Source organism: Drosophila sechellia, chromosome 2L (genome assembly GCF_004382195.2).
Source record: "Drosophila sechellia strain sech25 chromosome 2L, ASM438219v1, whole genome shotgun sequence".
In the NCBI taxonomy this organism is placed as follows: Eukaryota; Metazoa; Arthropoda; class Insecta; order Diptera; family Drosophilidae; genus Drosophila; species Drosophila sechellia.
Window position 1 is genome coordinate 18722298 of NC_045949.1, and position 27461 is coordinate 18749758.

Consider the following 27461-nt stretch of genomic DNA (forward strand, 5'->3'; position numbering starts at 1 on the left):
TCCGTTTCCTCCACCACTACTACTACGTCCAGTTCTTATTGTGTCTCAACTGCAACTTCATCAAGCGGGCAGGAACCACTGGGCAACTCAGGTCCCCAAGAACCTCTTCGTGCACTAAGGCAACTGGCATCTGGTCAAGCAAAGTGTTTTGTTATCTAGCAGATTTTAAGACTTTGCAAAATATGAACTCGTATTTATTCTTTGCATTTCTTTCAAATGCTTACTTTCTTAAAGATCTGCATAATCTGGAGAATCGTAAAATATTTAAGCTTCAACATCCAAACTTTTGGCCAATACCCAAGTCAAGCAACTTTCAAAACTACACAACTGTTTATTTTCGAGTGTATTAGAACGAAAAGTGGGAGTTCCAAACAAAAAAGAAACGAAAAATGGCAGAAGAAAAAGGTTTATTGCGGTCTCTATAAAAATACACACTTGGGGTGATTTCCTCTTTTGAAGCTGGCACAAAAAGTCCTAGGTGTGGGTGGTATGGGATGGTATAGGAGATGTTATGGGATGGTACGGAGTGGTGGGGTGCAGCATGGAATCGTTTGGGTTGGCTTGGGTTAGCCGGGTGCTGTTGGGGGTTAGGTTGGTGGGTTAGGTGGTTGGGTGGTTCGGCTGGGTACGTCTACTCTAACGACTTCGTTTCGGTGCCCATTTTATTTGCCTGCTCCGAGAGCTCGACTACTCGACTGTGCTCTGTGCTCCATTATCTTGGCTTTGCCTTTATGGTCTTTTGTGTGCGTTTGATGAAGCCAAGATGGCGCAGAAAATGGTTGGCCAGGCTCTGAAATAGGGGAGAAATCCGGAGCATGTGGAGTGGGAAACGGGGAAACGGGGAAACTGGGGGAGCACGGAACAGGGAGCAGGGAGCAAAGAGCTATTTCTGCCTGCCTGCTTGCCTGTTGTTGAATTATCAGCCACAAAAATGGACGTCGCCATATTTATAAAAGGACCCAGGATCGCAAAGTGTGCGCTCGAAAAGGACGCAGCAAATCTGTGTGCAAAGGAGTGGAAATATTGGGATGCGGATTCAATTTCGACCAGAATTTACGGGCAACTCTTTAAGGAAGGACATTTTACTTTTTTACATCTTCAGCTCTTTCAGCTTGCTTTAACCATACTATATTCTTGGCTTCAAATTCTTGAACTCCTATTAATTTCAAACATTACTCGGCAGTATTTCAAACTCTTAAGTAAATGAAAAGTGAATTCTTTTAATTGACTTGGAGTTGAGACACACATTTAAAGTTATATAACAATATTAAACTCAAAACGAAACCTTGGGTCATCTCATCGCGAACATAAATATTGTCTGGGATTTATGAGTTCCTTTTATGAAGGGTCCCTCACGTGACAAATAAAGTGTAGCTCATAACTCTCGCCATCCTCTCGCGCCAAGGACAAACTTTCAATCTGTGCCCCTTTGGCTGTCGTAACTGCATGGTCACGTCCACAGGGCCACGCCCACCCATTCCGGCTGCGCCCACTGCCTGCTTGAAGTTGAGGCCATAAACTCAACTTAGCTGCAAGTTCTCAGTTGAGATTCGGCAAACAAAAAAATTGAGACGTGCAATGGCCCGCTGCAATCACCAATTTACGTGAGCTCCCTGTGGCAAGGAACTGGAAATGTCCTGATCCTGACACGCCCACATTGGTGACCCAACTGCATGTCTACCCAGAGGTCATCACAACATTACCCGTTCAACCCCAGCACATGTACACTGTGCAAAGTGCAGAGTTGTAGGAGAAACACAATTCAAAGGATAACTTAAGGATAATTAAACATAAGCCAAATATTATTGATATCCTTATTGCTCTGGAAATACTCCGGATGCAACATACAAATTTAAGGATATACGAGCAATTATAAATCGTTATAGTTATCTTTTGAAATGTGCAGTGGTTCCTAGGTATCTTTGTTCAAATTATGCAAGGAAAGCATCCTTTTCTCCACGTGGAACCCAAAGTAGTTTGACCATTCGGAGTTCACTTCCCCATTCTGGCTTTTAAATTTTTATTTTACGTCCCCGTGCGATTCCCCAATGTGCTGGCAACTGGGAGTGGAATGCACTTGGAGTGCATTCTTTATGCCTGCGCATATCCGTGTGGAAGTGGACGTGCCGGGGACGAGCCATAAAGTATCAAAAATTCAAGCGCCAGGCCACAAAAACCTCTGACAAAACTGACGGCATTTTCGCACTCAATTACTTTGCATTAGAGACACCAAAGATGGGGGAGACGAGTGTGCCTGGGCTGGGGCAACAAACAGGGATTTGTGTCGTTCCATTAAAGTTTTATTCACGCAATCGACAAGGGAGTCGGGGTGCAAGGACCTTACTCCTTTCCGCCGGAGAAAACCCATCCGAAGTCCAGCCCACAAGCCCACCCAACAACTTGTCTCGCTACGGCCCGAGCGATAATAAAAAACAATTTGCCACCCATTGGGCATTAACGACAACAAGCGACAGTCGCACCAGCGAGCAGCTTCGTCCACCCCTCGACTTTTCCCGCTTTCACAGGACTTTTTCCGACTTTCCCGATCTCATACGGATACCATCCCCTTTACGCGGACGCGGAGCTGGCGTGTCTGGTGCAGTTTTGTCACAAATGGCAACATATGGCCGAATGGTTTCAAGTGGCCAAGGAGCATGGTCTCTCATGCAATAAAATCATTTTGTTCAATGAACGCTTTCAGCGCGGCATCGAATAATTTGCGACATACGCTCAATCAATGGACAGGTCACAATCGCAACTAGCATGGTGTGTCATGTGCTTCGGGAAAATAAACCCATTTATCTATTTGCCAGCTTGAGATTTTCGGCGTTTTCCGATTTCGGATTTCGGAAGGAGGTGCTCTAGCCTCTCTTATCAGTTAGTTGGCCAGAGTTTTGCCCTTCCCCCACATTGGGATTACTGGGTCAACTGCAATCCGACTGTGTGCAAACATCCCAGATAGCGGCTGCACTGTGCGGTGACTTCAAAGCCTATAAATAACTTTACTCTAGATTTAATAAACGATTATATTGGACTTAAATCCAAGTAGGCAGCATGTATGAAGAATGTTTGTACATAGGCACTCCTATGGGCTTTATACCCCCTTTCGATTGCCCCAATCAACTACTTGAGGTGCAATCAGTGCCACACATATGCAGCCAGTGTTTATATGGCCACTCCAAGGAGCTCAGGTTTTGGAGTGGCTCGTAAGCCCCATCTGGCACACTCTTTTCTGGCCCCTGTGCCCACGAATCTGAGGGTTAGGCCATCGCTAGTTATACAACGCTTGTTTCTTGACACTCTCAAGTGGCTGCCCCGGCTTCGTTGGAAAATAGTTCAGCAATCTGTGTAAATATTACGGCAAGCTGAAACAGAAAGCGCACCAGTTAAAGATACAGATACAACTACAGAACGCGGAGCAGCACCTACAGCGGCACTTCTTAGATCTCTGGACAAACAGCCCACTGAAGAAGGCCACGGGAAACCCATCAAATGGATGTAGTTGTACCCATTCAAAAAGAGTTAAAAGCATATCCATTTGTGAGAGAAATATGTTCTCTTTAGTTTTAGTTTAGTTTAATATACATAGGTTGTAAAAACCGAAGTTGTTAGGCAAAATAATATTAACAAGCTGTTGAGAGTATTTCTATTTGTAGAAATATTATTTATGGGTTGTCAAAAATATCTAAAACTAGAAGTATTGGAAAGCTGTAATAGATACTTTAATATATGCCCAACTCCTTAATAACTTCTGGTTTTTTGCACTTCTACTATTTGGTTAATATTTGAAATCTTTTAAGCTCGCAACTAGTGGGTGTTATTTAGTCGAGAGGTTCACCGATAGCACTCAATACTCGATCCTGTTCGTTCCGTTCTGGAGTGACACTTATCTGATTCAGTGGGTTTGGGTTTGGTAAGGGTTAGGCAAAACTTAACTTATCAAGTCGTAAGCCCGATAAGCCCCCATAAGTGGCGATACTCGTGGGATTGGCTGCCACCAACTGATTTCGGTCTGGAAAACAAAATCAAAACAAACACCAAATCCGCGATCACATTTCTCCATTTCGGTGTGGGTGAGTTCAGTGTCTAGCGATCGACCTTTGCAACTCCGCTCTTTTATCGACTTGAAGACCTTCCGCCGGCTGCTCTGATTGGAATTGAAATCGGGCTCTCCTTGCAACTGGTGATAAGTTAACTAATCGCGGCTATTATTGTTGAAAATGACATATCGGGAATTGGATTGCTTTATAATGACACCGTTTCCAGCATATACAGAAGTGGATCTCACGTGAACAAATTTTTTGAAAAATAAGTACCAATAATAAACACATGGACTGTTTGGCATTGTCTATGCGGCGATAATCTTTAACTAGCGAAAAAACCCAATAGATAATTTCAGCTAAAATTAGGGGCTTACTCGACCGCAGATCGTGACTCACCCAACTGATCAATTGGCAACTGGAGGAGGAAGTGAGCACTTCTGTTTACACAACTAGTGGAAATTGAGGGGATTTGACTAATCTCTGTCTTCTGTGGTGGCTTGATACCCATGCCCATTTATTGCGATCTCTGAATTCACCCCAAGCCAAAATTTTCCTATTTCCGTTGCTAATGATGTGCGGTTGACTTTGCAGGCCAAAGAAAACACAACACGAGCACAAAAAGATGGAATCAAAAATGCAAACAACTATATCCCGACTTGATTGAAAGGTAAATACTGCATAAATGGACTACAGAGCTGGATGGTGGATGGTGGGATCCATGGACAAAGGATCCCGACTTTGTAGCCACCTGCTGGGACCACCTGTTTAGATATCCTTCGGACAAAGGAGTCCGGGTAGCGAGACAAAGAGCATAGCGATGTGGAAAATAATCAGTGATAAAATAAGAGCATAAAAGCCCAGCCACCAGAAGGGGTGGTTGCATACAAATTTCGGAAGTAGGGGAAGTGGAAGTGGAACTTCTCTGGGGTGGTCGGTATGAAAGGGAAAAATTGTGTGCATTATCCGCCGGATTCATGTTAATAGGCCTCATTTAACGCTGCCGGGGTAAACGCAGAGGGCTTCCGCTTACCAATAAAACCATAAAAATCACTTCCTTCCCTCAGCACCGACATATTGGCAAGCAAACCCACATATACTCGTACTTCATTCGGAACACAGTTTCTGTTTCATGTTTTTTGTTTGGTCTTATCAACTGGTGCAGGTACATTCGGTGTGTGTTGTTTTATATCTTCTTTTTTTACCTGAGCCGGAGGTGCCCACCTTGTAACCGATGAAACAGAGTGTCGACAACCGTGTTGCCTCCTCAATGGGCAAATCTTGTACCAGACGACGATAACCGCAGGAACACGGGGCTCCCAAGAAGCTAAAAGCGGGGCACATCGAAATAGAAAACGAGAAGAGTGCACAAGTTGCGTATTTATAGATACACAGATACCCAGATACTTAGATACCGCCGCGCACGCCTTATCAATGTTCAAGGTATCGACTAAAATGCCGTTCAAATATTTACACCCAGCAGCAAAAAGATATCCCCCAAACGCGGAGCTACTGCTCCAGAGTCCGGAGACGATGATAAGCGGGAGCGAACATGGGTGCGCTAATTGCGGAATGATAAAACCACCAAGTAGTAGGTATCCAAGTCGGCTACCATGGGTACTACTCCTGCTCCCTCCCTCCGCCCTCCTTGAATTGATAACAGCCCCAGGGGCTAAGACCACGAAAATGTTCCACCAACCCGGTTGCTATTGCCAGGATTTGGGATTGCGTTAAAAAGAAAAAGCGCCCCGGAGGTTATCCAGAGTTGCCCAGCCAAATGTTGAAATACTCTATCTAAATCTAAATGCATAGAACTAAAATTCTATGCATGATAGTCATAGGGTAAACAAAGTTGTGACAGCTGTAAAGGTGACAGCGTAGCGGGTATCTGATAGTCTATAGCTGTACTTCTTGTCCAATTTTGTCATTCCAAAAGGAACATCTTTAGAATTATACCAAGTATACTTGTGAACTAAATAGACTACTAAGCTACTGGGTATTTAACAGATAGCTCTGCAGATAGCATTCACAAAAAGTATCTGATGAAGTCATAAAACTCTCTGCAAGGGTATGACAATTAAATAAAATAGGAATTTGTATCTCTGCGCACTTTGTTATTGCCAGCATTTTCGACTCGTATTTGCCTAAACCGGCCCCTCAGGAATACGAGAAAGCTCCTGAACCCCAACACGTTGCTACAGCGTCCTGCGGTGGATGGGGTAGGGCATCGAGGATGCGGATGTTACTCCGGGATTCTCCGGGTTGTTGGCAGCTTCGAGCGTATTACATAAAATAAGAAAAATTATGATTTCCACAGGAGGGTGGGGGAAGTGGAAAGCGGGTAAATTTCGGAGGGGCTGGCTGTTGCTTAACTGTCAAAATCGTGTAATTTAATAAAGTTCGCTGCGGGATATTGTTTTTTATAGAAGCCAGAGCAGCACTGAGACAGCTTTTGCCAGCTGCCAAACGGGGAGTTGCTGCTGTTTTTCACGGCGGAGGCGGAGGGGGAGGGGGAGGGGAAGGGGGAACGTGGAAATGGGGCTCCTAAAGTGTGCTGCACAAACACAAAAATATTCAGTTCACTTCAGTTACACACGGCATATTGCAACAACGCAATGCTGTCTTGTTGCCCCGCCACAGGCACTCCACAAACACACTCAAGGGGGGGTCTAGAAAACCCTACACATATATATATATAGATATGTACATATATATAGAAAAATATACATTTCTATGTATGAAGAGAGCTGCGAAAAGTTTTCATACATTCCACTTGTTTACTTCAAAGCAGCGAAAAAATTCTTACTTTGCGAAATACACAGAACTTGTGCGTCGTGGTAAGTGGAAACCAAATAAATGTTAGACTAAATAAATAAATATTACTTCAAGTTTTATTTTCCAGTCCTAAAATCCACTTAATATCTTTAAATATGCAAAATATTTTAAAAAGCTGTGCATTTCAATCTTTAATGAAACCCAACTAACACAAAGAATCTTCAATCTTTTACAAAAATTTATGTTATTTCCTAGGTTTTTAGTAGGTTTAATTTGACTACTTTTATTTTTTTTTTCTTTTTTATCTTATATACTTTTCAAATAAGAAGTTTTTCTAAAGTTAGTAGCATTTCCAAGCCTCTAAATAACTTGTTTACAACATGATTTTCACATTCAAAAAATTTTGTAAAATATTCAATACAAGAAAAGACGTTCATTAAAATCAAGCTAGCTAGTTCCAGATATAGTTCTAGTTCTAAGATATAAACTCATTGAATTTGAAAGCAATGATAATTTCATAAAATGTACTCCCAATTTTGTTAAATATTCAATACAAGAAATTCATTTATGCCAAGCTATATATTCCTTAACAAAGCTAGTTCCAGATTTATAAATGTACATATAGATATGACATTCTTAGCTACAACAAGATTCTCACACAAATTATGTTTCAAAGTAGAATTTCTTGAAACATAATACTTCCAGTTTCGTACAATAATTGTCTTACATTTCCCATATATGGCTTAAAACCAACCTGAATGTTTCCTTAACAAAGCCAGTCCCAGATGTCTTTCTATTCTCAGCTGACATACCCAACCATTTGTGCGCCGTTTCTTTTTACGAAGCGAAATTCCTATTTTATTTTATTAGCAGCGAAGAAATATAAAAGTAAACAGTTGGCTCCAAAAACACACATGACTGTGTACACCCTCCTGCCGAAGTAAAAAACGCCCCACGCCCCCCTGTTTGCCGCGTCATATGAACGCCCCATTATTTACTTAACATAACTTGAACATTCGCCTTCAACCCCCCACAAAAAAAAAAGAAAAGAAAGCTCTTCAAGGGGAGCATCAAAGTTCCAAAAAAAATAAAGAGAAAAAGGAAAATTCGAAGGTGGGTGGTTAGAAAATGGTGGGGAGGTCGTCGCTTGGCTTACCTGCCAGCCAGCCAACCCAGCCATCCAGCCGGCAGTTGGCTAGTCAAAAAGCTGTCGTCGATGCTAAGCGCAGACCCAGAAAGCCATCAAATATGCAGGAGGTGGAAATGTGCAGGGAGGCGCCACCGTTTCACTACCATTTCCCATCCCCCCAACTCCCCGTCACCCGAAAACGGAAAAATGGCGAAAAAATGATTTATGTGGACGCCATGAAGGAACGGAGCGGACGGCAACGAAAAGCCAACAATAACCGGGAAAAATAACAGAATCAACTGATTTCTCAACTTGGCTCTGGGCCTGCTTTTGTTTGCCAGACTTTTGGTGGGGAGGGCGAGGGTCTCTCGGATAGACCCACAATTTTACCTTCCATTCGGGACTTCATTCTTGTTTTTGCCGCAATGAAAAATGCTGAAAGTGTGCTTCACAGACAGCGGACTCCAATGGTATTGGGGTCACCGAGAAGGTATAAGATATTGATGTACCCAGGGGAGCTGCTTTTCCTGCACAGCTCTGCCTTTGGAAAAATAACAAGATCCTCATAGAGAGTAACAGCATGGGATATCAGTTCCCATCGGAAGCTCTATAATAAACAAGGAAGCCCTACCATATTTGTCAAATTCAACTCCATAATTCATTTACATTCCATACCACACCATTTTCGGTCCGAAATTCAAAATTCAAAAAAAAAAGGTAAGGACATAAAATATTTGAATTAGATTTGTTTTCTATTAATCACTTCTTTTCCCACAGATGTCCGATATCAATTTGACTGCCTACAACGCCTTTCGCCGCGATTTGGCCAGGATATTAAAGACATTCAATTCGTATACGCAAACCGATTTCACCGAGGAAACTGGCACCAACACAGACTTCGATTGCAAAGACGATTTGGAAACAAATCTATCCGAACTTTACGATCTCGAACTGAAATAGTAGGTGGTGTTTATCCGATTGAGATGGAGACCAGGGTCAAGGGAACGCACTCCGAGATCAGTATGGAATCCAGCAGAACAAGGCTGCTGCAACCGCTCAGATCTCAATCCCAGGATAACGAAATCCGATTATTATCCACAAGAAGCGATCTGGCGATGACACCATGGCCTCTACAATCGGAATCTCCATCTGAATCGGATGAATCCGAATCCGAATCAGGTTACACCACAGAGAGTAGCTACCGAGCAGTGACTGGATACGAGCTCCTTCCGCAAAGTAGTTCGTATGCCAGCAGCCAGAATCCCTTTGCGGCTACGCCAGCGGACTTCCTCTGGGAGATCTACGTGCCCATCCATAGTGGAGCCACTGCGGAGGACATCCAGACCGTTCATGGGGAGTTGCGGGAGTTGCTGGCCAGCGAGATGCGTTTGATCAGAGGCGCAAATGGACCAGTGATCTATCTTATAGCATACAGCTACATGTGATTATTTCTTACATATATTTAAATTATATAAACCACAATAAAAATAAGTATGCAATCCCCTAAGCATAAAGATTTATTGTTCCATTTAATATATTTTATTGAGTTGTAAAAATATTAACCTTGATAGATCCGGCAAATCCATCCCACAAAACATACCAATATCTTCAAAGCGAATTGAGCTCTTTTAAAAAGTCATCTACTTAATCACTTTTTCGACTGCAAACGATAGGCTAGCCAACTTTGTTCAGCCTTTTCCATGGACAATCAGTTCTCGAGTGAAGTGTTTGCTCGTACTGCGTGATCTGCGCCTGTTGACATTATGACAAATTACATAAGCCAAAGGCAACAATTGCCGGAACCCATTCCGGAAACGCGGGGAAGGAAGGAAGGAAGGAAGGGGGAACAAACCGAAAACGGATACGCTTAGAAGGACTGGGAGTGGTGGGGGATTTAGGGGGTGGTTCGGGCTGTAGGCACGTTAATAGGAAAGCCACACAAGAACTGCTAACGAAGGACACGAGGCCGGCGGTTGAGCGACAAGTGCGTTGGGAAGAATTCGAGGCACAGGACACAAGGACAACGAGGTCCTGGCAGCGGGGTGGATCGTCTGTTTGCCGAGCACTAAGTGCGCCGGGCAAGTGGAAATGATAAACATATTTACACAATTTTTGACGGGCGAACGGGTGAAACAAAACACCCGTGGGTGCAGTCGTACCCAGCACCCCTTCCACCCCCTCCTCCACCCCGTCCGTTTTCCCATTTCTCCGCTCACTTGAAACAAGCGAAAGGAAAACCAAACCCAAACTCGATAAATATGTTTATGTGCAAATAACAAAATATTTGTCGATTGCCCGAAACGAGTGATGGGCGGGGTGATGGGCGGACTTTGGCTTCGGGGTAGGGCAGGCTCTAAAGGCAGAGGCAGCTCCAGGGTATTCAGGGGTTCCATGGGTTCGAGGGAAGCACCGCAAGCGCATAATTCAATTTTTCTGCTCGTTTTGCACATCGCCCGGCACACGTCACTCGAGTCCTTTGGGACACCGAGGAACTGCCATGCTACACCAGCTAAGCTCTACCCAGCTACACTGCGAGAAAAGTTCACAACTACACTGCAACAAAAGACCAGTAAATGAAACAAAGGCACCAATCCACCAATCCATGAAGGTTAGAAACAAGATTTATCATTACTCAAACTTCCAGATTAATGAATATAGTTTCCTATATAATAACATTGAAATGTGCCCAGATTTAATCAGGATTTGCTAAGTAGGTTAAGCTCCTAGGTTGATTTCCATTCAGCGAATGTTTAAGATATCATATTCATTCTCCCGATATACTAGATTTTTCCCGAGTGCAGGCACTTTGTCAGGGATGCAGTGGATATTAGTGACACGTGGCGAAGGCTCGACCAAGGCGATCCGCAGGTCCCAGCACATGCGGTTTCCGGGATCCGTTCCCCCTCCCTTTCCACCCGAGAATCTATATTTATTTGTTTGTAATTACGCGTGTTCTAAAAACGAAATCCCGCCGCACTTGAAGCCGGGAAAATGGCTAAACGGCTGAGCCTGCTCTTTTCAATGCCCGAAAACTTCAGCCGGGAACACACGTGCGGTGGACGACCGCCTCCACTGGTGCCCGGGTATTCCCAGCGCATTAGCAACAATGCCGGAGACATTTGGAGTTTGTCAACAGTTTCGCATTGGATTTGGTTACGGCTTTGTTCTCATCAGCGGCGCGTGTCCCTGTCCGATGTCATCTTCTCCACTCTCGACGCGACTCGACTCGACTCCAATCCACACTCAGTTGTCAACTTTCTGGGCTGGCTTTTAGTCCGGGGATTGCCAATTGATTGGGCGTGGGATTTTCGAGTGCGGCACATGTATGAAACGAAATCATAGATGTGACAGGCCAGAATCATAAGCAACTCGCACAAAGAAATCCCTTTGACCATCCTTGAGCCATCTCAGGCAGCAATAAATCATCTCCTTAGGAGCCATTCACCATGCATATATCCTCAAAGAAAACTTTCTGCCGGAACTTTGCCAGTTATGTACATATATTGAAGGAAGTCCCCTCGGACCATATATTTGTTCCGTGCCGTAGTGCATAAAAAAGCAGGCGGTCCAAGCGAGCAGCCGCAACATTGGCCCTCCTAAAAGGGCATTCGAAATGAGCTGCTCAGAGATGTGGAGATGTTGGGATGTGGAGATGTGAAGATGGCGGTCTGCCACCGGGAAAGCTTTCGTATTTAATTGAAAAACACTTAAGCCCCAGTTCGGAGGAGCCAAAGGCAAAGCCAGGCCAACCGCAAGGCTCTTATGTGACCCTAAAAGACCGACCTCATAACCCCAACTCATCTTCATCACAAAACCTTTCTGGTCGCTCATAAAAACAAAGGGCGAGCGCAAACAAAAACTTTGCATAATTAAGGCGCGGCCAGCACATGGGCACAGTGTATTCAAAGGGTTAAGTTACAGAAGTGACAGTGAAAAATATGTTGAAAACTGTTTTCTTAATATATGGTATTCATTAAAGGAAAATTAAGGAAGAAAGATATTTTTCAATGTAAATACTACTATTCTCTCTATTTCGTTGCTTTAAAATGTTTCATTTTCAAAAATTTATAAGTATATCGAATATACTATTCTTGGCAAACATTTTTGTTCGCTGTGCAGGAAAATCTCCTAGGCAGCCTTCAGGTGGACAGGACTGAATCAAAGATGGCATGACTTGGCCACTTACCCTCGAGCGCCCGGTTCCTGGAAATTAAGGCGAGCACCAGTTCGGGATTTGGGTCATCCTGGTCGACAGCCAGGTGATTGTGGTGCGGATGTTGCTGCTGCTGTTGCTGTTGCTGCCCACCGACCAGGTGAGATGCCTGCGGCGTGGGTGGCAATTGTTGCTGCTGCTGCTGCTGATGGATATGCGGCTGATGTTGCTGGTGATTATCCATGGCTGACAGGTGCTGTTGCTGCTGCTGCTGCAACGGATGTTGCAGCTGCTGATGCGGATGTGGCTGCTGCTGAGGCGTATGCTGGAGCTGGTGCTGATGCTGATGCTGGTGGTGATGATGTAGCGGTGGCGGTGGTTTCAGGGTTTGCATCATTGCTGAGGGGCCGGCGATTCGAACACGCGTCGTATGAGTTATATGTATATTTCAGTTAGCTTATTCCAATTGGCACACGTTTGTATCTTTAGCCCTGTTGGGTGTTTGAAAAGCAATCTTGTTGTTAGTTTACCGCACTCGCTTCCCGTTTAGCGTTTAAACGAGACTCCGCTAGGCGGGATCGCTGTCTGCTCGATAACTGGCATTGGTTCGTGCCCAACGGTGGCCCCGTGGACTGTTTTCCCTTATCGCGGCGGTCTCTTTGGGTTTCCGTTTCTACGGTAGATTCTAGATTCCAGTCTTGCCACTCGGTTGGGATCGTGCTCAGTGCTCGGCTGCTCTATCAGTTGAAGTAGCCAGGGACTTGAACAATTTGAATTTGTTTGCGATACCGGGGGACACTAGACCACCTATTCTTCGGGTGCTTTCGACCAAGTGAGAGGCGGGTGAACTTTATGTAAGACGGGGATGGGGCCAAAAAGATCGGTAGATATTCAAAAGACCGTTTGGCGCATATCTACTCATCGTTTGTCACGAGGAGAGGAGATTCTCGTGCGCAGTCAAAAATTCGGATACTATCTATCAAAAAACGGTCAAGGTCCAAGTTTTTGATAGGATATTTCCATTTAATAGTTCATCGGTATTTGGAAACTAGTTAAGATTGAAGATCATATGTAAATGAATAAAATACTCTTAAATTTATTTTCGAGAAATTCAATTTAAGTAGCAAAGCGCAACAAAAAATCGGTATGTAATTTTTAATCCTTTAAGATTTAATTGAAATTAAAATGGCTAACATCGGAAGTTGGAGCTCGCATATTAATCTTATTTTGTTTGCCTTAAATCTTAAAACCAACATAATGCAGTCGTGTTAGTATTAAAATTCATATACTAAACATTTTAAAATCCTAAATATATCTTGGTCTTCTCATAACTTAATCAACACAATCGTGCACAATTTGCTCAATGGCCTTGGTTTTACGGATCTACTGTTGAAATGTAAGATTCAATTTTTTTAATTAAGCTAGTTTTTTCCCAACAGTTTTCTTAACTCTGAATTTTAGCTTTTTATGGAGCCTTGCGTTCTGCGACGGCCGCGTAAAACCAGTGGAATTGATTTGCATTTACCCTATTTTAATTTTTTTGCGTCACTTCAACACTCAACTCCAGTATTTGTTAACTTTGTTTAATATTTGCTGGTTTTTAATTTTCTTATTTCAACATTTCGAATTATTTCATTTCAATTTTCTGCGGCACTCGAACGCGATTTTATGCGAACGCCATTTTGGCGACGGCAACTTTAACGGTAACGGTAACGGATTCGGCAGCGAAAACGACGACGGCAAATGCGAAGCGAGTGCGACAAAATGGCGACGGCATGGCTAACGGTGTTGAGCCAACGCTAAGGTAACGGTGTCGTTAACGGTACGGCGACAACCCTGGACACGGCAACACTGGCAGGCGGCTGGTATTGTTGCTGGTGGGAATCCCCTCTATTTGCCGCGCTGCATCTTTATTTATTTTCTTGGCCGTCCAAACTGTCGTCTCTCCTTTTTACTTTGCGCACTTTTTCACGCTTTTTCCCGACTGTGCGAGCTTTTAACGCTGTTGTTTTTCTTGTCTTTTTGCCTTTCGTCTTGTATTCGTGTGCCGTTTGCCGTTTTCCGTTTGCCTTTTGGCCGCCCATATGGGTGCGTACTATCTGTGGGTGTGTGCGGGTGTGCGGGTGGCGGGCGTGTGTTTACCAATTGATCCTAATGTGACACAAATGATATGGTAAAATGCATACAGCCAGCCCTGAATGGCAGGACAACAATGGCAACAAGGCGGCGAGGCGACAACGCCAGCAGCGACGACATTTTTGTGCTTCTTTTTGGGGACCGTGCGCATGTGTGTGTCGCTCTCTGGCGATGCCCATTTGCCCAAAAAGTCCAAATTCCAAGAGCATTACAATATTTGTAAAACGCAAAAACTTTAGCCTAGCCGAAATAAAAGGAAGTGTGGAAACTTTTTGTTTCCCTCTGCCTCAAGAAGCTCGAGCTGCAAAAGTGCAGGGGCGAAAAAAAAATGAAAAAGGAAAACAGCACTGTGGGTAGAACAAAAAGCCAACCAACGTCGAGCGCGACACCTTCGTTGGCCCCAAAACAACAGTAAACAGCACTTAAAAGTCAGCAGCGACGTCGACTGAGGCGAAACAAATATGAGAAACTTAACTCAAAGGTCCAAGTCAATACGCGGCGCGCGGTCACCAAAAATACGGGGTCTCCACTGGAAAACAGGCACCGCCCCTTTATATTGAAAATCGCTGGAAATCGGCCGACGATAGAGCCCAAAAGCAACAAGAACTTCCAGGCATGCGCAGGCAGTGGCCATTATCTTATCGCCCCAGCGTCGCCATTAAAATGGGGCTGGGGTGGCCATACGCTTCTATTCCTAGAGTTCGATGTCGTTCCAGCGCCGGCGCAGTGGAAAACCCAAAGCTGTAAGGTGATGGAGAGGGGGGAAGCTGCTACTCCATGCCCGAGTCACCCGTTGTCCATGAGTTCGCCGTATCTGCATAGGGTTCTCGCTGTCTGTGTAGTTTCGGAACCCCCATATCTATAGTGGATACTTGCCACCCGTCCCGAAAACCCCTTAAATGCGTTGCGTCTGCAAGAACGATTTTGTTTTCGCATTTATTTATGAGCCGCTTAGAGCGCGCCAAATACTTTGCCAAACACTTTGAACCCCAACGCCATGCTCGAGAACCCCACGCCCACGCTGCCAGCGGATGACCTCCGCCCACCCACACAAGTGGACACTAGCAGGGAAGGTCGTTTGTGGGTTGGGTTCCGCGCTGCGGCGGAGCAAGGAACGCGAACAGCTGGAGTGCGTGGGTCGCTCGGAGAGTACGCCCGGTCTGAGGAACTCGGCATAAAATGCAGCTCTGTTATGTTTAAAGGATTACCTTTATAAGAAACATCAATGGTTCCATCTTAACCTATAAAGTATATTACTACCATATATACTTATATTAAGACTTTTGTATCAAGTCATGATGAGCTGGCCTGTAATATATATTAAATAGAAGCTAAACATAAAATGCACTTCTTTATTGAACATTCAACATTTTCTTACTGCGCTTTCGTTACGCGTGCGAATAAACACGAAAACACGGCATACCCTTGAACCCAACTAGTACCGATACAAATACCAATATAGGGTAAGAGCATAAAAATGCAGCGTGACCCTGAAACTGAAACTGATCGTGAATGGAAATGGAAATGGCTGATGAAACCGATGCACTCAATCCAACGCGATCCCAATCTATGGCATCCCAGGCGGAGCTTCACTTCCGCGGTTACCAAATCGACTTTGACTTTCAAATTTTCCAACGCTTTTGTCTAATGGAGCCGTTAATGGTTAGACACATGAAGTATTTTGCCAAATGGGCTCGACTTGGGACGGTTAATTGCTGATGATGCGATGATATGGAACCGGATTGGCAGTGGGTTGTGGGGGGGAGTGCGGGGATTTAGTAAGCAGCAGTGCTGGTGTTTGGATAACACATTTTAATAGACAATTAACAAGCAGTGTGTTTAAATTTTCTTCACCGACATTTTTAACTTTTGTCCGGCGATCTTGTTTTCGCTATTGTGTCTTTTGGTAGTTACATAAACATAAATCTCGGCAATGGGCCAGTCGGAAAGACAAAAAACTTGCTGCCACTGCACATTTTCACACATAGCCGGATTTTTGTCGATGTCGTTGTAGTTCCCCCCCAAACTTTTTATTGGAGGGTCTCGAGATTCGGAGCTCATTGAGACTTGGTTAAAGCGCAGCCAGCTCATTTGTAGACTCGAATGTCAGCGGTGCACAAGTGCGGAACCAACCGAGCGGCTAAAAACCCGAATTTCCCCCAAAGTAAATCGCGCCTTTGTTTGGATTAGCCAGGATCATGGACTTTGATGAGTTCCGTGAATTTGGCCACGCCTCCATCGAGTTCCTTATCAACTATCTGAGCGGCATACGTGAGAGGTGTGTGTCTGGACTTTTAGCCTTGGGGTGGTGTATCTAAATTCTGTGTCTCCTCCAACAGGGATGTCCTGCCCAGCTCGGCTCCTTATGCGGTGATCAATCAGCTGCCCAAGGAGATCCCCGAGCAGCCCGATCATTGGCGCGAGGTCCTCAAGGATATGGAGAATATCATCCTGCCGGGTCTGACCCACTGGCAATCGCCCTACTTCAATGCCTTCTATCCGTCATCCTCGTCGGCGGGCTCCATCATCGGTGAGCTCCTGATCGCGGGCATCGGAGTCCTGGGATTCAGTTGGGTAAGTTATATACATAAATAGTGCAGAAATCCAGCAGATTCTCCTCTTTCAAATGAATATTCAAAATGTGAAATGAGTTAATGTGGATATACAATCATAAGCAACTTTCTTTAATGTGCTTTCTTAGAAAAATTAGTAAAAAAGCTAAAACATTTATTTCAAATAATTACTGAACAAAACTTATTGTATCTGAAAAGTGTAGCCATAATAATTCATTTCGAATAAATATAGTGAATATATAGGTTTAATTATCTTATGATCGTTATACATTAACAACTATTAATACTGAATATTACTTTTATTGTGATAAAGATTTAAATGCGAAAGAGTTTCATTTTAAGAGATTTATAGACAAACACGTGAATTTACAATTATTGTTCATTAGAGGCAACAACAATAGCAACCACAATAATCAATGTGTTTTAAAACTATAATTTCTTTCATCGATTTGCCTAAGAGAGAAGGGCTAAGAGAGCGCCAACCGACCAACAAAAAAGTGGGAACAGTTTGTGGCCCAAAGTGATTTCCCACCAGCTATTATTCGAGTTTCGTTGGTAACAAAATCTTTTGGCCAAATATACGCAACACTCGAAAAATCCTTATCGATTCAAAGAACTATGCGATAAATATGATCGGAAGATAGCCACTCGACGATTAGGAAAATTGCCAATTAATTGTTTTTCTATAAATATATGGCACGAAATATACGAACCCATAAAACTATAATCCCGTTTACCGATTCGTTCCCTAATCTCGCAGATTGGACACGCTTCACGAATCACTGTGCAGAGCAATCGGTTATGGATATTTTCGAAATTAATAGCCAAATTGAAAAAAAAAAGTGTTTGAATGACACTCTAGGATAAAAGTATAAACCTGTCACTAAATACAACTTAGTTTAAATAGTATAAAATAGTACACACACCTTTCTTTAAACTTTTAACCGTATTTTAAGGTTTTGATGATGTTAATTGAACAAACTTCGTATTTACATTTAAAAGTATCAACGAACCCAAGCTAAATTAGTTAAATCAAAAGAAAGAAAGATTTCTCCAAACTAGCCATATTGGCTGAACCGACAGCTCTGGAGGCTGTCCAGAGAAGTCGGAGTATAAAAGGCGGCCGTCAGCGGCGATCGGTTTCAGAGTGAACCTCAGGCAACTTGGAGTAGCATCAACGGATCGGGAACTGAAATTGAGTTGGGCAAACAAATCGAAAACGAAAACGGGGAAATAAAACCAAAACAAACAGAACGTGAAAAGTGCAAATAGAAAACGATATCGCAACATTGTCAGCGGTATGGATGCCAAGGAATTTCGGGAATTCGGCAAGGCGGCGATTGACTACATAGCCGACTACCTGGAGAATATCCGGGATGACGACGTGCTGCCCAATGTGGAGCCGGGCTATCTGCTGGACCTGCTGCCCACCGAGATGCCGGAAGAGCCCGAAGCGTGGAAGGATGTCCTCGGCGACATTAGTCGCGTCATCAAGCCGGGACTGACCCACTGGCAGTCGCCCCACATGCACGCCTACTACCCCACCAGCACCTCGTATCCCTCCATTGTGGGCGAGATGCTGGCCAGCGGGTTCGGCGTCATCGGATTCAGCTGGGTACGTTGGGATGCTGGCTGGTGAAATCTGCTGCTGGCCCATTGTTTTGGCCGGCTGAATGGGCGCCCATTGTGCGCGGTGGGTGAAAGTGAATCCAAGAACCCGACAAACAGGTTGCCACTGCACCTGACCGAAGAGAGTTTTTCACACAAATCAATCGGCAATTGTCACCATATAAAGTTATTGTGCAGCAGACTCACCTTAAAGGCATACAAATAAATTTAAATGTATATAGAATTGATGAGCCGAACCCAAGCTAGCCGTTTCGCAAACAATATTTGTCATTGCGGACAAAGAAGTTACCGCACAATAACTCCAACCAAGTGAAATAAATCATAGTTTAATTTATAATATATTGGTAAAAATGACTATATGTATGTATTCTTAATTTAAGAGTGTATACAAACGGATGGAGTTATATATATGCATAATTTTTTACATTAAAAACACCAAATAACACGTATAATCCCCCACAGATCTGCAGCCCCGCCTGCACAGAACTGGAGGTGGTGGTCATGGACTGGCTGGCCAAGTTCCTGAAGCTGCCCGCACACTTCCAGCACGCCAGCGATGGACCAGGAGGCGGAGTGATCCAGGGATCGGCTAGCGAGGCTGTGTTGGTGGCTGTCCTAGCTGCCAGGGAACAGGCTGTTGCCAGCTACAGGGAATCGCATCCGGAGCTGAGCGAAAGCGATGTGCGTGGTCGCTTGGTGGCCTACTCCTCGGACCAGAGCAACAGCTGCATCGAGAAGGCTGGAGTCCTGGCTGCCATGCCGATTCGATTGCTGCCGGCTGGAGAGGATTTCGTACTAAGAGGCGATACACTGAGAGGGGCCATCGAGAAGGACGTGGCAGCAGGGCGGATTCCGGTGATCTGCGTTGCCACTCTGGGCACCACGGGCACTTGTGCCTATGACGATATTGAATACCTGTCCGCCGTCTGCGAGGAATTCAAGGTTTGGCTCCATGTTGATGCGGCCTATGCCGGCGGAGCCTTTGCTCTGGAGGAGTGTTCGGATCTGCGAAAGGGATTGGATCGCGTGGACTCGTTGAACTTCAACCTGCACAAGTTCATGCTGGTCAACTTCGATTGCTCGGCCATGTGGCTAAGGGATGCCAACAAGGTGGTCGACAGCTTCAATGTGGATCGCATCTACCTGAAGCACAAGCACGAGGGTCAGTCGCAAATTCCCGACTTCCGTCACTGGCAAATCCCCCTGGGTCGTCGCTTCCGAGCCCTGAAAGTCTGGATCACATTCCGCACTCTGGGAGCCGAGGGATTGCGAAACCATGTGCGCAAGCACATCGAGTTGGCCAAACAGTTTGAGCAGCTGGTGCTCAAGGATTCGCGATTCGAGTTGGTGGCTCCTCGTGCCCTGGGACTGGTTTGTTTCCGGCCCAAAGGCGACAATGAGATTACCACGCAGTTGCTGCAGCGGCTCATGGATCGAAAGAAGATCTACATGGTTAAGGCCGAGCATGCGGGACGTCAATTTCTGCGATTCGTCGTATGCGGCATGGACACCAAAGCCTCCGATATTGATTTCGCCTGGCAGGAGATCGAGTCTCAGCTGACGGACCTGCAGGCGGAGCAATCCTTGGTGGCCCGCAAATCGGGAAACGTAGGCGATCTTGCGCAGCACTTCCAGATCCATCTAAGCACCGAAAATGCAACGCACGAGAAATCTCAGTGAGAAAAACGGATAAACTATTTATGTTTAGGGACAACCTAGTTAGTTTGCGACGTAGTTTGTAACTTTCCACATGTTTATAAATAAAGTGAAATTAAATGTAGGATCATTTCGCACGTTTTCTATAAAAGCAGAGTGGTTTTTCCCTGTCATTTTTTTACTTTCGAAAGAGCTCTTAAATACCTTCTCTGTTAAACTTTCTCTCGAGGCTTTAGTTTTTTAAGCATTACAAAATATCACAGACTTTATTTTATAATTCAAATCAAATTTTTCGCGGCTTAATGTGACTGCATTTGCTTACAAATCGATACACTTTTTCCTCGCCCTACGATAACTTCGCCAAGGTCTATCGTCGTTGTCGCATCCGCAGGCAAACAGCTGTTTCTCCCAATTGGAACACCTGATATCGATTGGATAACAAAATATAAACAAAACAAAAATATCTGTTTCCTTTAATTCAATATTTTGATTAGCTTTGAAGAACGTTTAGTGTTCTTTCTCATAAATATAGAATAAGCGCAGTCCAGGGCTCGCCGTAGTACGAATTCTCAGATTTCTGTAAGGTAAATAATCATATATGTAACACACGAATACAAAAATAGTAATATAAGCCTTTAGGAACATTGCCTGCTTGCCAAGATTGTATTTAGATATCCGAACTGCAATTGGATAACCGGGGACCCTCCTTTGTGGTGGATACTATGATTCTGCTTTTTAAGAACAACTGGGACGAGTGGGACTTTAAAGGCCTAAACGCCTCTCTGCCTGTCAACAAATACTAAAAAATCTGCCAAAATTCTAAAAATTACTTGATTTACTTTCGGAACTCCAGGAAACCAGCCCCGCTTGCCATGCAATGGTAAGTTGAACAGCTCCAGCGGATTTGGATGTGAAACGCAAACTAAACCCTCTCTTATTGTCCGCAGTTTTAAACTGGCCAGCAGGCGCAGGTTATACAATGCACGGGTGCTACAGGCGGATAACATCGGCGACAAGCAACGCAATCCGGATCTGGATGCGGCGCGCCAAAATACACAGATAGTGGTCGTGGGCGCAGGACTTGCCGGTCTCTCGGCAGCCCAGCACCTCTTGTCTAATGGCTTCCGGCGCACAGTGATCCTGGAGGCCACCGATCGCTATGGCGGCAGGATTAACACCCAGCGCTTTGGTGACACCTACTGCGAATTGGGCGCCAAGTGGGTAAAGATCGATGGATCGCAGGACTCGATGTATGAACTGCTACGCAACACGGAGGGCTTGGACAAGCAGATAAAGCAGCCGGATCGGGCCACCTATCTTAAGGATGGAAGCCACATCAATCCAGCCATGGTCGAGCTTATCGACACGCTATTCCGGCAGCTTTGCCGAGGCTTCAAGGTCTCCGAACGAGTTAAAACGGGTGGTGACCTGCACTCACTGGACAATGTCATGAATTACTTTAGAACAGAAAGCGATCGCATCATTGGCACCTCCTTCCAGCAGCCTAAGGAGCAGCTGGCGGCACGCGAGATCTTCCAATCGCTGTTCAAGGAGTTCGGCAGCATACTGGGATGCTGCCTGGAGTACGTGAACATCGAGCACATAACCAAGTGTCCAGTGCAGCAGGAACTGCGCCCGCTGTATGTGCCCACTGGTCTAGATAATGTAGTGGACGATCTCATTCAGAACATGGACAAAGCGCAGTTGCAGACCGGAAAACCAGTGGGCCTGATTCAGTGGACACCAGCGCCGATGAAGAGTGTGGGTTGCTTGGATGGTAGCCTTTACAACGCCGATCACATAATATGCACCCTGCCGCTGGGCGTGCTCAAAAGCTTTGCAGGCGTTCTGTTTCGACCCACGCTGCCGCTGGACAAGATGCTGGCTATACGCAACCTCGGCTTTGGCAATCCCCTCAAGATATATCTCTCCTACAAGAAGCCCATTGGGCGTTGGCTAAAGGGAAGCCTGCGGCCACTGGGAACGCTTCTGAATCCCTCCGCGGAGCAGCAACCCGAACGCAACTGGACGCAGCAGGTGGTGGAGATCAGCCAGGTGCCCAGCAGTCAGCATGTGCTGGAGGTGCATGTGGGTGGCGGCTACTACGAGGAGATCGAGAAGCTGCCCGATGAGGAGCTGCTGGAGCAGATAACCGGCCTTCTAAGGCGCTGCGTGAGCAATAACCTGGTGCCATACCCCCAGGAACTACTGCGCTCCAACTGGAGCACCTCGGCGTGCTACCTCGGCGGTCGTCCTTACTTCTCCACCAGCAGCAGTGCACGGGATGTCCAGCGACTGGCCGCTCCGCTGGGCGAGAAGTCGCCCGGTCTGCTCTTTGCTGGGGATGCAACCTCGCTGAATGGCTTTGGAACCATTGATGCCGCCAGATCCAGTGGTATCCGAGAAGCCCAACGCATCATTGACTACTATCTGAAAAGCGTGCACTTCGGTTAAGTGCAATGGGAAATCCGAATGGGCTGCTAAATTGTACAGTGTGTATCAACACGAAAACTAGTCAAAATTTATAGTTACAATTCGTTTGTATTTTTAAGCAGAATACATTTTTTTTATTAGGCGCATAACGTTAACAATAAAATCATGAACAACATCAATGATACAATGATAGGATACTATAAATCTAATGTAGCGATGGAGGATCCATCTTTTGTTGCGATGTAAATTCCCTAAACATGTCGCAAGTGGAAAGTGTATGGTCTGTTCCGGGTTCCAAGTCACAATGCATTATGTCATACTGGTCCAATTCAAGTTTTCTATATTAATTTATATACTAAACACGGAAGAGACCTGCACAACCACTTTACTGCTCCTGTTCCATCTCGTCGGCAGCGGCGCTGACCTCCTTCCACGAGTACTCCATGTCCTCGGACTGGGTGAATCGCGAGCAAATGGCCATGCGCAGAAAGTAGATATCCTTGATCTTGGCGGGAACCAAGTGGATGTGGCCGCGTCCATTGATTCGCTTGAGAAGAGCTTCGTTCCGCTCGTTGCTGCCCTTCAGGCGGAAGCAGACCAATCCCATGTTAACCTCGGCGGCCAGTTCGAATCTGGAGTCCGCCACGCAAAAATCTCCGAACTGCTTGGCAAAGTTGCAGTGTCTGCGGATGTGGGCCTGGAGATTCTCGACCCCGTACAGTCGGAGGACGAACCAGAGCTTCAGAGCCCTAAATCGCCGTCCAAGTGGGATTTGCCAGTGACGGTAGTCCGGAGCTGATCCCTGCATGTCGTGCTTCAGGTAAAGAGGGTCCACATTGAAGGCGTTGACCACCCAACTGGGATCCTTCAGCCACATGGCCGAGCAGTCGAAGTTCACCATCATCCATTTGTGTGGGTTGAAATTGAAAGAGTCCGCTGATTCAATGCCCTTCATCAGGTGGCGATACTCGGGGCAAATGAAAGCGGATCCGGCATAGGCGGCGTCCACATGGATCCACAAATTGTGCTTGTTTCCCACCGGTCCACACTCATCCAAGTAGTCGAAAGCGCAGGAGTTGGTGGTGCCCAGGGTGACCACGGCGTAGAAGGGAATCAAGCCCTCGGCCAGATCCTGTTCGATGGCCTTCTCCAGGGCAGCACCACGCATTCTGTGATTCTCGGACTGCACGGAGCGGAGCTTTACTCCGCCCAGGAGACCAGCACGCTCCACGGAGGAGTGAGCCTGATCGGAGCAGTAGCCCACCAGCTTGCCCAGAATGGTGTGCTCATCCCACTCCGGATGCAGGTCCTTCACCTCCTTCAACTTCTTGGCCTTGGCTCCCAGCAAAGCCACCAGCGTGGACTCACTGGCCGTGCCCTGGATGACACCGCCACCCTTGCCGCCCGAACAGGCCAGGAACTCCGCCGGCAGCTCCAGCATCTTGCCCAGCCAATCCATCATGACCACCTCGAGTTCCGTGCACGCGGGACTGGCGATCCACGTGAATCCGATGCAGGCAATCGCTCCACTCAGCATGTCCGCCACGATCGCTGGATACGAGTTGGCCGTGGGGAAGTAGGCATGGAACTTGGGACTGTGCCAGTGCGTCACGCCCGGCATGATGACCCGCTCGATGTCCTGCATCACATCCTGCCACTTCTCCGGCTTCTCGGGCGCCGCGTCCGGAATCAGTGGCTTCAGGTAGCCAGGCTTCACTTCCGGCAGAACGCGCCTGTAATTGCGAAAATTGCGTTAGCTTCTGATTGCATTTTGGCGCCCATTCAGTAAAAGCTCCTTGCTAATTGGCTGCGAAACTCAGTTAGCCCACAAAGGCAGCAGGAAGCATCGAGGTTGGGGGACACCCACCCAACCAACCACCCCCAACTTGTTGCCACTGCCATGAAAATCAATACGAATATGTAGCAAATTGCCATGGGAAAAGGATATAGAGAGGCAAAGCTGATAATAATGGGAGGATTTTCTAGCCTTTCAATTAAAAGGAAGTACTAAGAGGTATTAAAAAAGAAAAAAAGAAAAGAAAAAGAAAATTTCTCTATATAAATGTATCTCAAATTAAGAATTTAACAAGGATGTGCTTCGCTTGAAAAGTTTTCTAACTAAGAAAGTAGTATTCAAACTCAAATTTCGAAAGTACTTTAATAAAGCAAATTGAATTATTATATTACCCTCTACTTAAGCTTGATTTTCAATTAACCAGGCTTAAAAGTTAACAAAATTGTTTACTTAGCCGACTTTGATTTTCAAGGTAATGGAAACGAAGCCGTTAGAAGAATTGCCCAAGAATAGTGAAATAGCCGAATTGCTTTTGGCCAAGGCGTTAGCAGTGCAATTATATCTATACTCGTATACATGAAAAACGACCTTGACACGCCAACTCCACAAAGCCTTTTAATGCCGCAGTAATTAATTAGTTTTCAGCGAAAGTACTTGGCCCTCGAGCTAATGGGAAGGTCGCCTCAAACCTCTAAACAAAGTGATATATATATAGATATATATAGATATGGAAAGGTCCGATCGGCGCGACTTTCCCGTGACTAATCTCAAAACGTGTGCGAAATGTCATTCACTTCACAACGAACTTTCGATTCGAACGCAAAATGCTGAGGTCAAGCGACTGATTCTGATTCCATATAAATGAAATTTATACGCTAAATTTAGTTTAATTCAAGCTAATTGAGTAGCAGTCCAAATCTGGCTCACCTTTCGCGTATATTCTCCAGATATTCGGCTATAAAGTCCACCATTGTCTTGGCAAAATCCTTGAACTCCGGCGCCTCCATGTCGATCTTGATGTGTATGCAAAAGTATTTAGTTAGCATGCGTGCACAATTGTTGGCCCTATATGGTACCTAACCCAATAGACATACCGAAACCTTGGGATCCAGCATATCCGGCGAAATGTTAGCTTTACCGTTACCATCGGTTTGTTTTGGTGGAATTGTGTTACTAATGGGTATGTGGCTCATTTCAGAGATTTACTTTTCGACTGACTTTTGCAATGATATGAACTCGAATGGTTAGAGCTGATATGAAAAAACGTGCGATTATAGAAAGGGTTATTAATAAAAGTGCGTGATAGTGATAGTGATAATCAGTGATAGTGCTAATCAGTGCAGCTGCGGCAGCTCAAACAAAAAATGCTATCGCTGCAAACACGGCGAATGAACGACATTGAATACTAATTACTTGGTAGGCAAAACGATGATAATAGTATTAGTAAGTTATTAATAGTATTAAGCGATTTCCCATCGAGTGCGCTGCTTAAGTATAGGCTGTGAATTAGTATGGTAATTAGAAGGCTTAGTGCATTCTTGCATTAATCAAGACTGCTGTATTTTTTTTGATTTTCTGAATTCCAATTTTAACAACGTAAACAAGTTGGCATTGAGAACGACTTGTTGCCAGCGAATAAGCTAAAATCTTATTTTAATAGATACACAAAAGCATGCAGATACCGAAAGCCGAGAAAAGCTTAAGCAATATAGAATTCGGGGCCCGAACTATCAGATTGAACCGAAGCAAGGCTATATATGCCCAGTTTTAGATACACATTACGTATACGCAGCGTTAGCCCCGAAATGAATCTTTCGCATGCACATGCACTCATTATGTTGGCCAAGCACTTCAGGCAGCTGGAGCTGTTGAGCAGCCACACTTCGTCTCTCACCGTTGCACTTTAGTTAACTGCTTTTAATTATTTGCACTTGTCGCCGAGCGTTACTTCCGTTCCGAACTAAATCTTTGCTCCGCGTTCAGTTTGCCCTGCTGGTTTGGAACAGCTAATAATTATTCGCTGATACTTTTCGGTGCTGATTGCTGTGCGCTCGGCGTTCTCCTCTTGACTGAGCGCTGCCCGCTCTTGGCCATGGCTTTTAAAGCCCGCCCAGCAGCGCTGCCTATTCCGCAGGACCGGTTCAATCTCAGTCCGCAGCCGCTGAACTTCGAATCGCAGCCGCAGTCGTAAAAACACATTCTGCACTCGCTTGATTTGTGCACATTTTTTGACACTTTTTTGCAACATGCATTAATTGGGCGCTGAATCAGTAACTGGATATCGAAGGCATTATTTTCCATGGATTTACTTATAATTTTAAAAAATATATAAATACATACATGCAAGCTATTACATTTAAAAATATATTTTATTTGCCAGCTCTGTAAGCTTAATTTTATTATTTTTAAGCTTAGTGTGTGAACCTAGTGATATTTTAAACACCAAGCAAAACATTTTGAATGCTGCTCACGTGCTTCCCAACTCAAATTAAAAGAAAAAAAAGAGAGCGATCTCGACAGGAATCCCCCATCATGAGTCACTCGAAACAGGGTTTTTCTTGGGCTCCCCGAAGAAAAAAACACGCGAAAAAAAGGTAAACAAAATTAAATTCGTAGGAAAGACAAGTAATTGATTAAGCCGCGAATGGCACGCTTTACGCGCATCTTGGAAACCGGTTATTATAGAGCACCACACATGACGTGCTTTCTGAACCGCTCATGGAATTGTGACGTCAAATAATCCAATGCTCTCACTCACTTTCGCATTGTGCTAGGGGAAGTGGGCTAGGTTGAGCCTTTTGAGCGGGCAGTTCCGCATACACTGGGAAAAATTCAAGGACATCAAAATTACTAATGAAAGATAATGACTTTTGGATGCCAGCTACTTGTCGGAATTTCAAAATTCATGTGAAATGTCAATTGGAATTGGCAAGAAACCATAAATATGTGGCTTAAATGTTTTTGATATTTTCATGCAAAATAATACAACAAGAAATATAAAAAAAATATTTCAAATATTTTTCAAAACTGTTTTTGCTTTTATAGTTCCCAAAATCTCGAAGTTTATACGGACGGACAAACGAACATGGGTATATCGGCTCGTATAATGATCCTAGTTATGAATATTAGGAATACGATCGAA

General features: G+C 45.0%; 6 protein-coding genes across 10 annotated transcripts in view; 4 read left to right on the plus strand and 2 right to left on the minus strand.

The window, feature by feature from the left end:
• LOC6614646 (LIM/homeobox protein Lhx4) overlaps positions 1-14675 on the minus strand; it is a 28582-nt gene extending 13907 nt beyond the window's left edge. The window contains exons 1-2 of one of the 3 annotated variants that reach the window (XM_032725194.1): positions 13623-14675; positions 12131-12588 (exon numbers count right to left, since the gene is read on the minus strand). In XM_032725194.1, coding sequence (XP_032581085.1) covers positions 12131-12494 — 364 coding nt within the window. In that variant the 5' untranslated portion in view covers positions 12495-12588; positions 13623-14675. Of the gene's footprint in view, positions 1-12130; positions 13134-13622 lie in introns of those variants that run through there. The other 2 variants (XM_032725191.1, XM_002039037.2) reach the window with 2 other exon arrangements.
• On the plus strand, positions 8554-9107 carry LOC116802096. The gene is made up of 2 exons (XM_032725222.1): positions 8554-8661; positions 8722-9107. The coding sequence occupies exon 2, from the start codon at positions 8722-8724 to the stop codon at positions 8902-8904; it is 183 nt and encodes a 60-aa protein (XP_032581113.1). The 5' UTR covers positions 8554-8661; the 3' UTR covers positions 8905-9107.
• On the plus strand, positions 8905-9425 carry LOC6614647. Its single transcript, XM_002039038.2, has one exon. The coding sequence runs from the start codon at positions 8928-8930 to the stop codon at positions 9387-9389; it is 462 nt and encodes a 153-aa protein (XP_002039074.1). The 5' UTR covers positions 8905-8927; the 3' UTR covers positions 9390-9425.
• Positions 14676-16397: 1722 nt separating the features above from the next.
• Positions 16398-20218, plus strand: LOC6614648 (3,4-dihydroxyphenylacetaldehyde synthase). 2 transcript variants are annotated; one of them, XM_002039039.2, is made up of 3 exons: positions 16398-16511; positions 16573-16807; positions 18898-20218. In XM_002039039.2, the coding sequence occupies exons 1-3, from the start codon at positions 16432-16434 to the stop codon at positions 20113-20115; spliced, it is 1533 nt and encodes a 510-aa protein (XP_002039075.1). In that variant the 5' UTR covers positions 16398-16431; the 3' UTR covers positions 20116-20218. The 2 variants fall into 2 exon arrangements, with proteins under 2 accessions (XP_002039075.1, XP_032583241.1); XM_032727350.1 differs by lacking the exons at positions 16398-16511; positions 16573-16807 and adding an exon at positions 17942-18421.
• Positions 20219-20486: 268 nt separating this feature from the next.
• LOC6614649 (protein anon-37Cs) lies at positions 20487-22703 on the plus strand. Its single transcript, XM_002039040.2, has 3 exons — positions 20487-20675; positions 20731-20971; positions 21039-22703. The coding sequence occupies exons 2-3, from the start codon at positions 20964-20966 to the stop codon at positions 22543-22545; spliced, it is 1515 nt and encodes a 504-aa protein (XP_002039076.2). The 5' UTR covers positions 20487-20675; positions 20731-20963; the 3' UTR covers positions 22546-22703.
• Positions 22630-26387, minus strand: LOC6614650 (aromatic-L-amino-acid decarboxylase). Of its 2 annotated transcripts, XM_002039041.2 has the most exons (4): positions 26214-26387; positions 25414-25569; positions 25247-25332; positions 22630-24257 (listed from the first exon to the last, which is right to left on the minus strand). In XM_002039041.2, the coding sequence occupies exons 2-4, from the start codon at positions 25510-25512 to the stop codon at positions 22910-22912; spliced, it is 1533 nt and encodes a 510-aa protein (XP_002039077.2). In that variant the 5' UTR covers positions 25513-25569; positions 26214-26387; the 3' UTR covers positions 22630-22909. The 2 variants fall into 2 exon arrangements, with proteins under 2 accessions (XP_002039077.2, XP_032583236.1); XM_032727345.1 differs by lacking the exon at positions 25414-25569 and having other exon boundaries at positions 26214-26386.
• Between the last annotated feature and the right edge of the window lie 1074 nt (positions 26388-27461).

What these genes read in the sequence shown, in the direction of transcription:
- LOC116802096 (XM_032725222.1), top strand. Translation starts at nt 8,722, where the DNA reads ATGTCCGATATCAATTTGACTGCCTACAACGCCTTTCGCCGCGATTTG.
- LOC6614647 (XM_002039038.2), top strand. Translation starts at nt 8,928, where the DNA reads ATGGAGACCAGGGTCAAGGGAACGCACTCCGAGATCAGTATGGAATCC.
- LOC6614650 (XM_002039041.2), bottom strand. Translation starts at nt 25,512, where the DNA reads ATGAGCCACATACCCATTAGTAACACAATTCCACCAAAACAAACCGAT. An exon ending in TGCTGGATCCCAAGGTTTCG is followed by an intron (nt 25,333 to 25,413) that starts GTATGTCTATTG and finishes ATACACATCAAG; the next exon opens with ATCGACATGGAGGCGCCGGA. An exon ending in CTGGAGAATATACGCGAAAG is followed by an intron (nt 24,258 to 25,246) that starts GTGAGCCAGATT and finishes TCGCAATTACAG; the next exon opens with GCGCGTTCTGCCGGAAGTGA.
- LOC6614648 (XM_002039039.2), top strand. Translation starts at nt 16,432, where the DNA reads ATGGACTTTGATGAGTTCCGTGAATTTGGCCACGCCTCCATCGAGTTC. An exon ending in CTGAGCGGCATACGTGAGAG is followed by an intron (nt 16,512 to 16,572) that starts GTGTGTGTCTGG and finishes CTCCTCCAACAG; the next exon opens with GGATGTCCTGCCCAGCTCGG. An exon ending in GAGTCCTGGGATTCAGTTGG is followed by an intron (nt 16,808 to 18,897) that starts GTAAGTTATATA and finishes AATCCCCCACAG; the next exon opens with ATCTGCAGCCCCGCCTGCAC.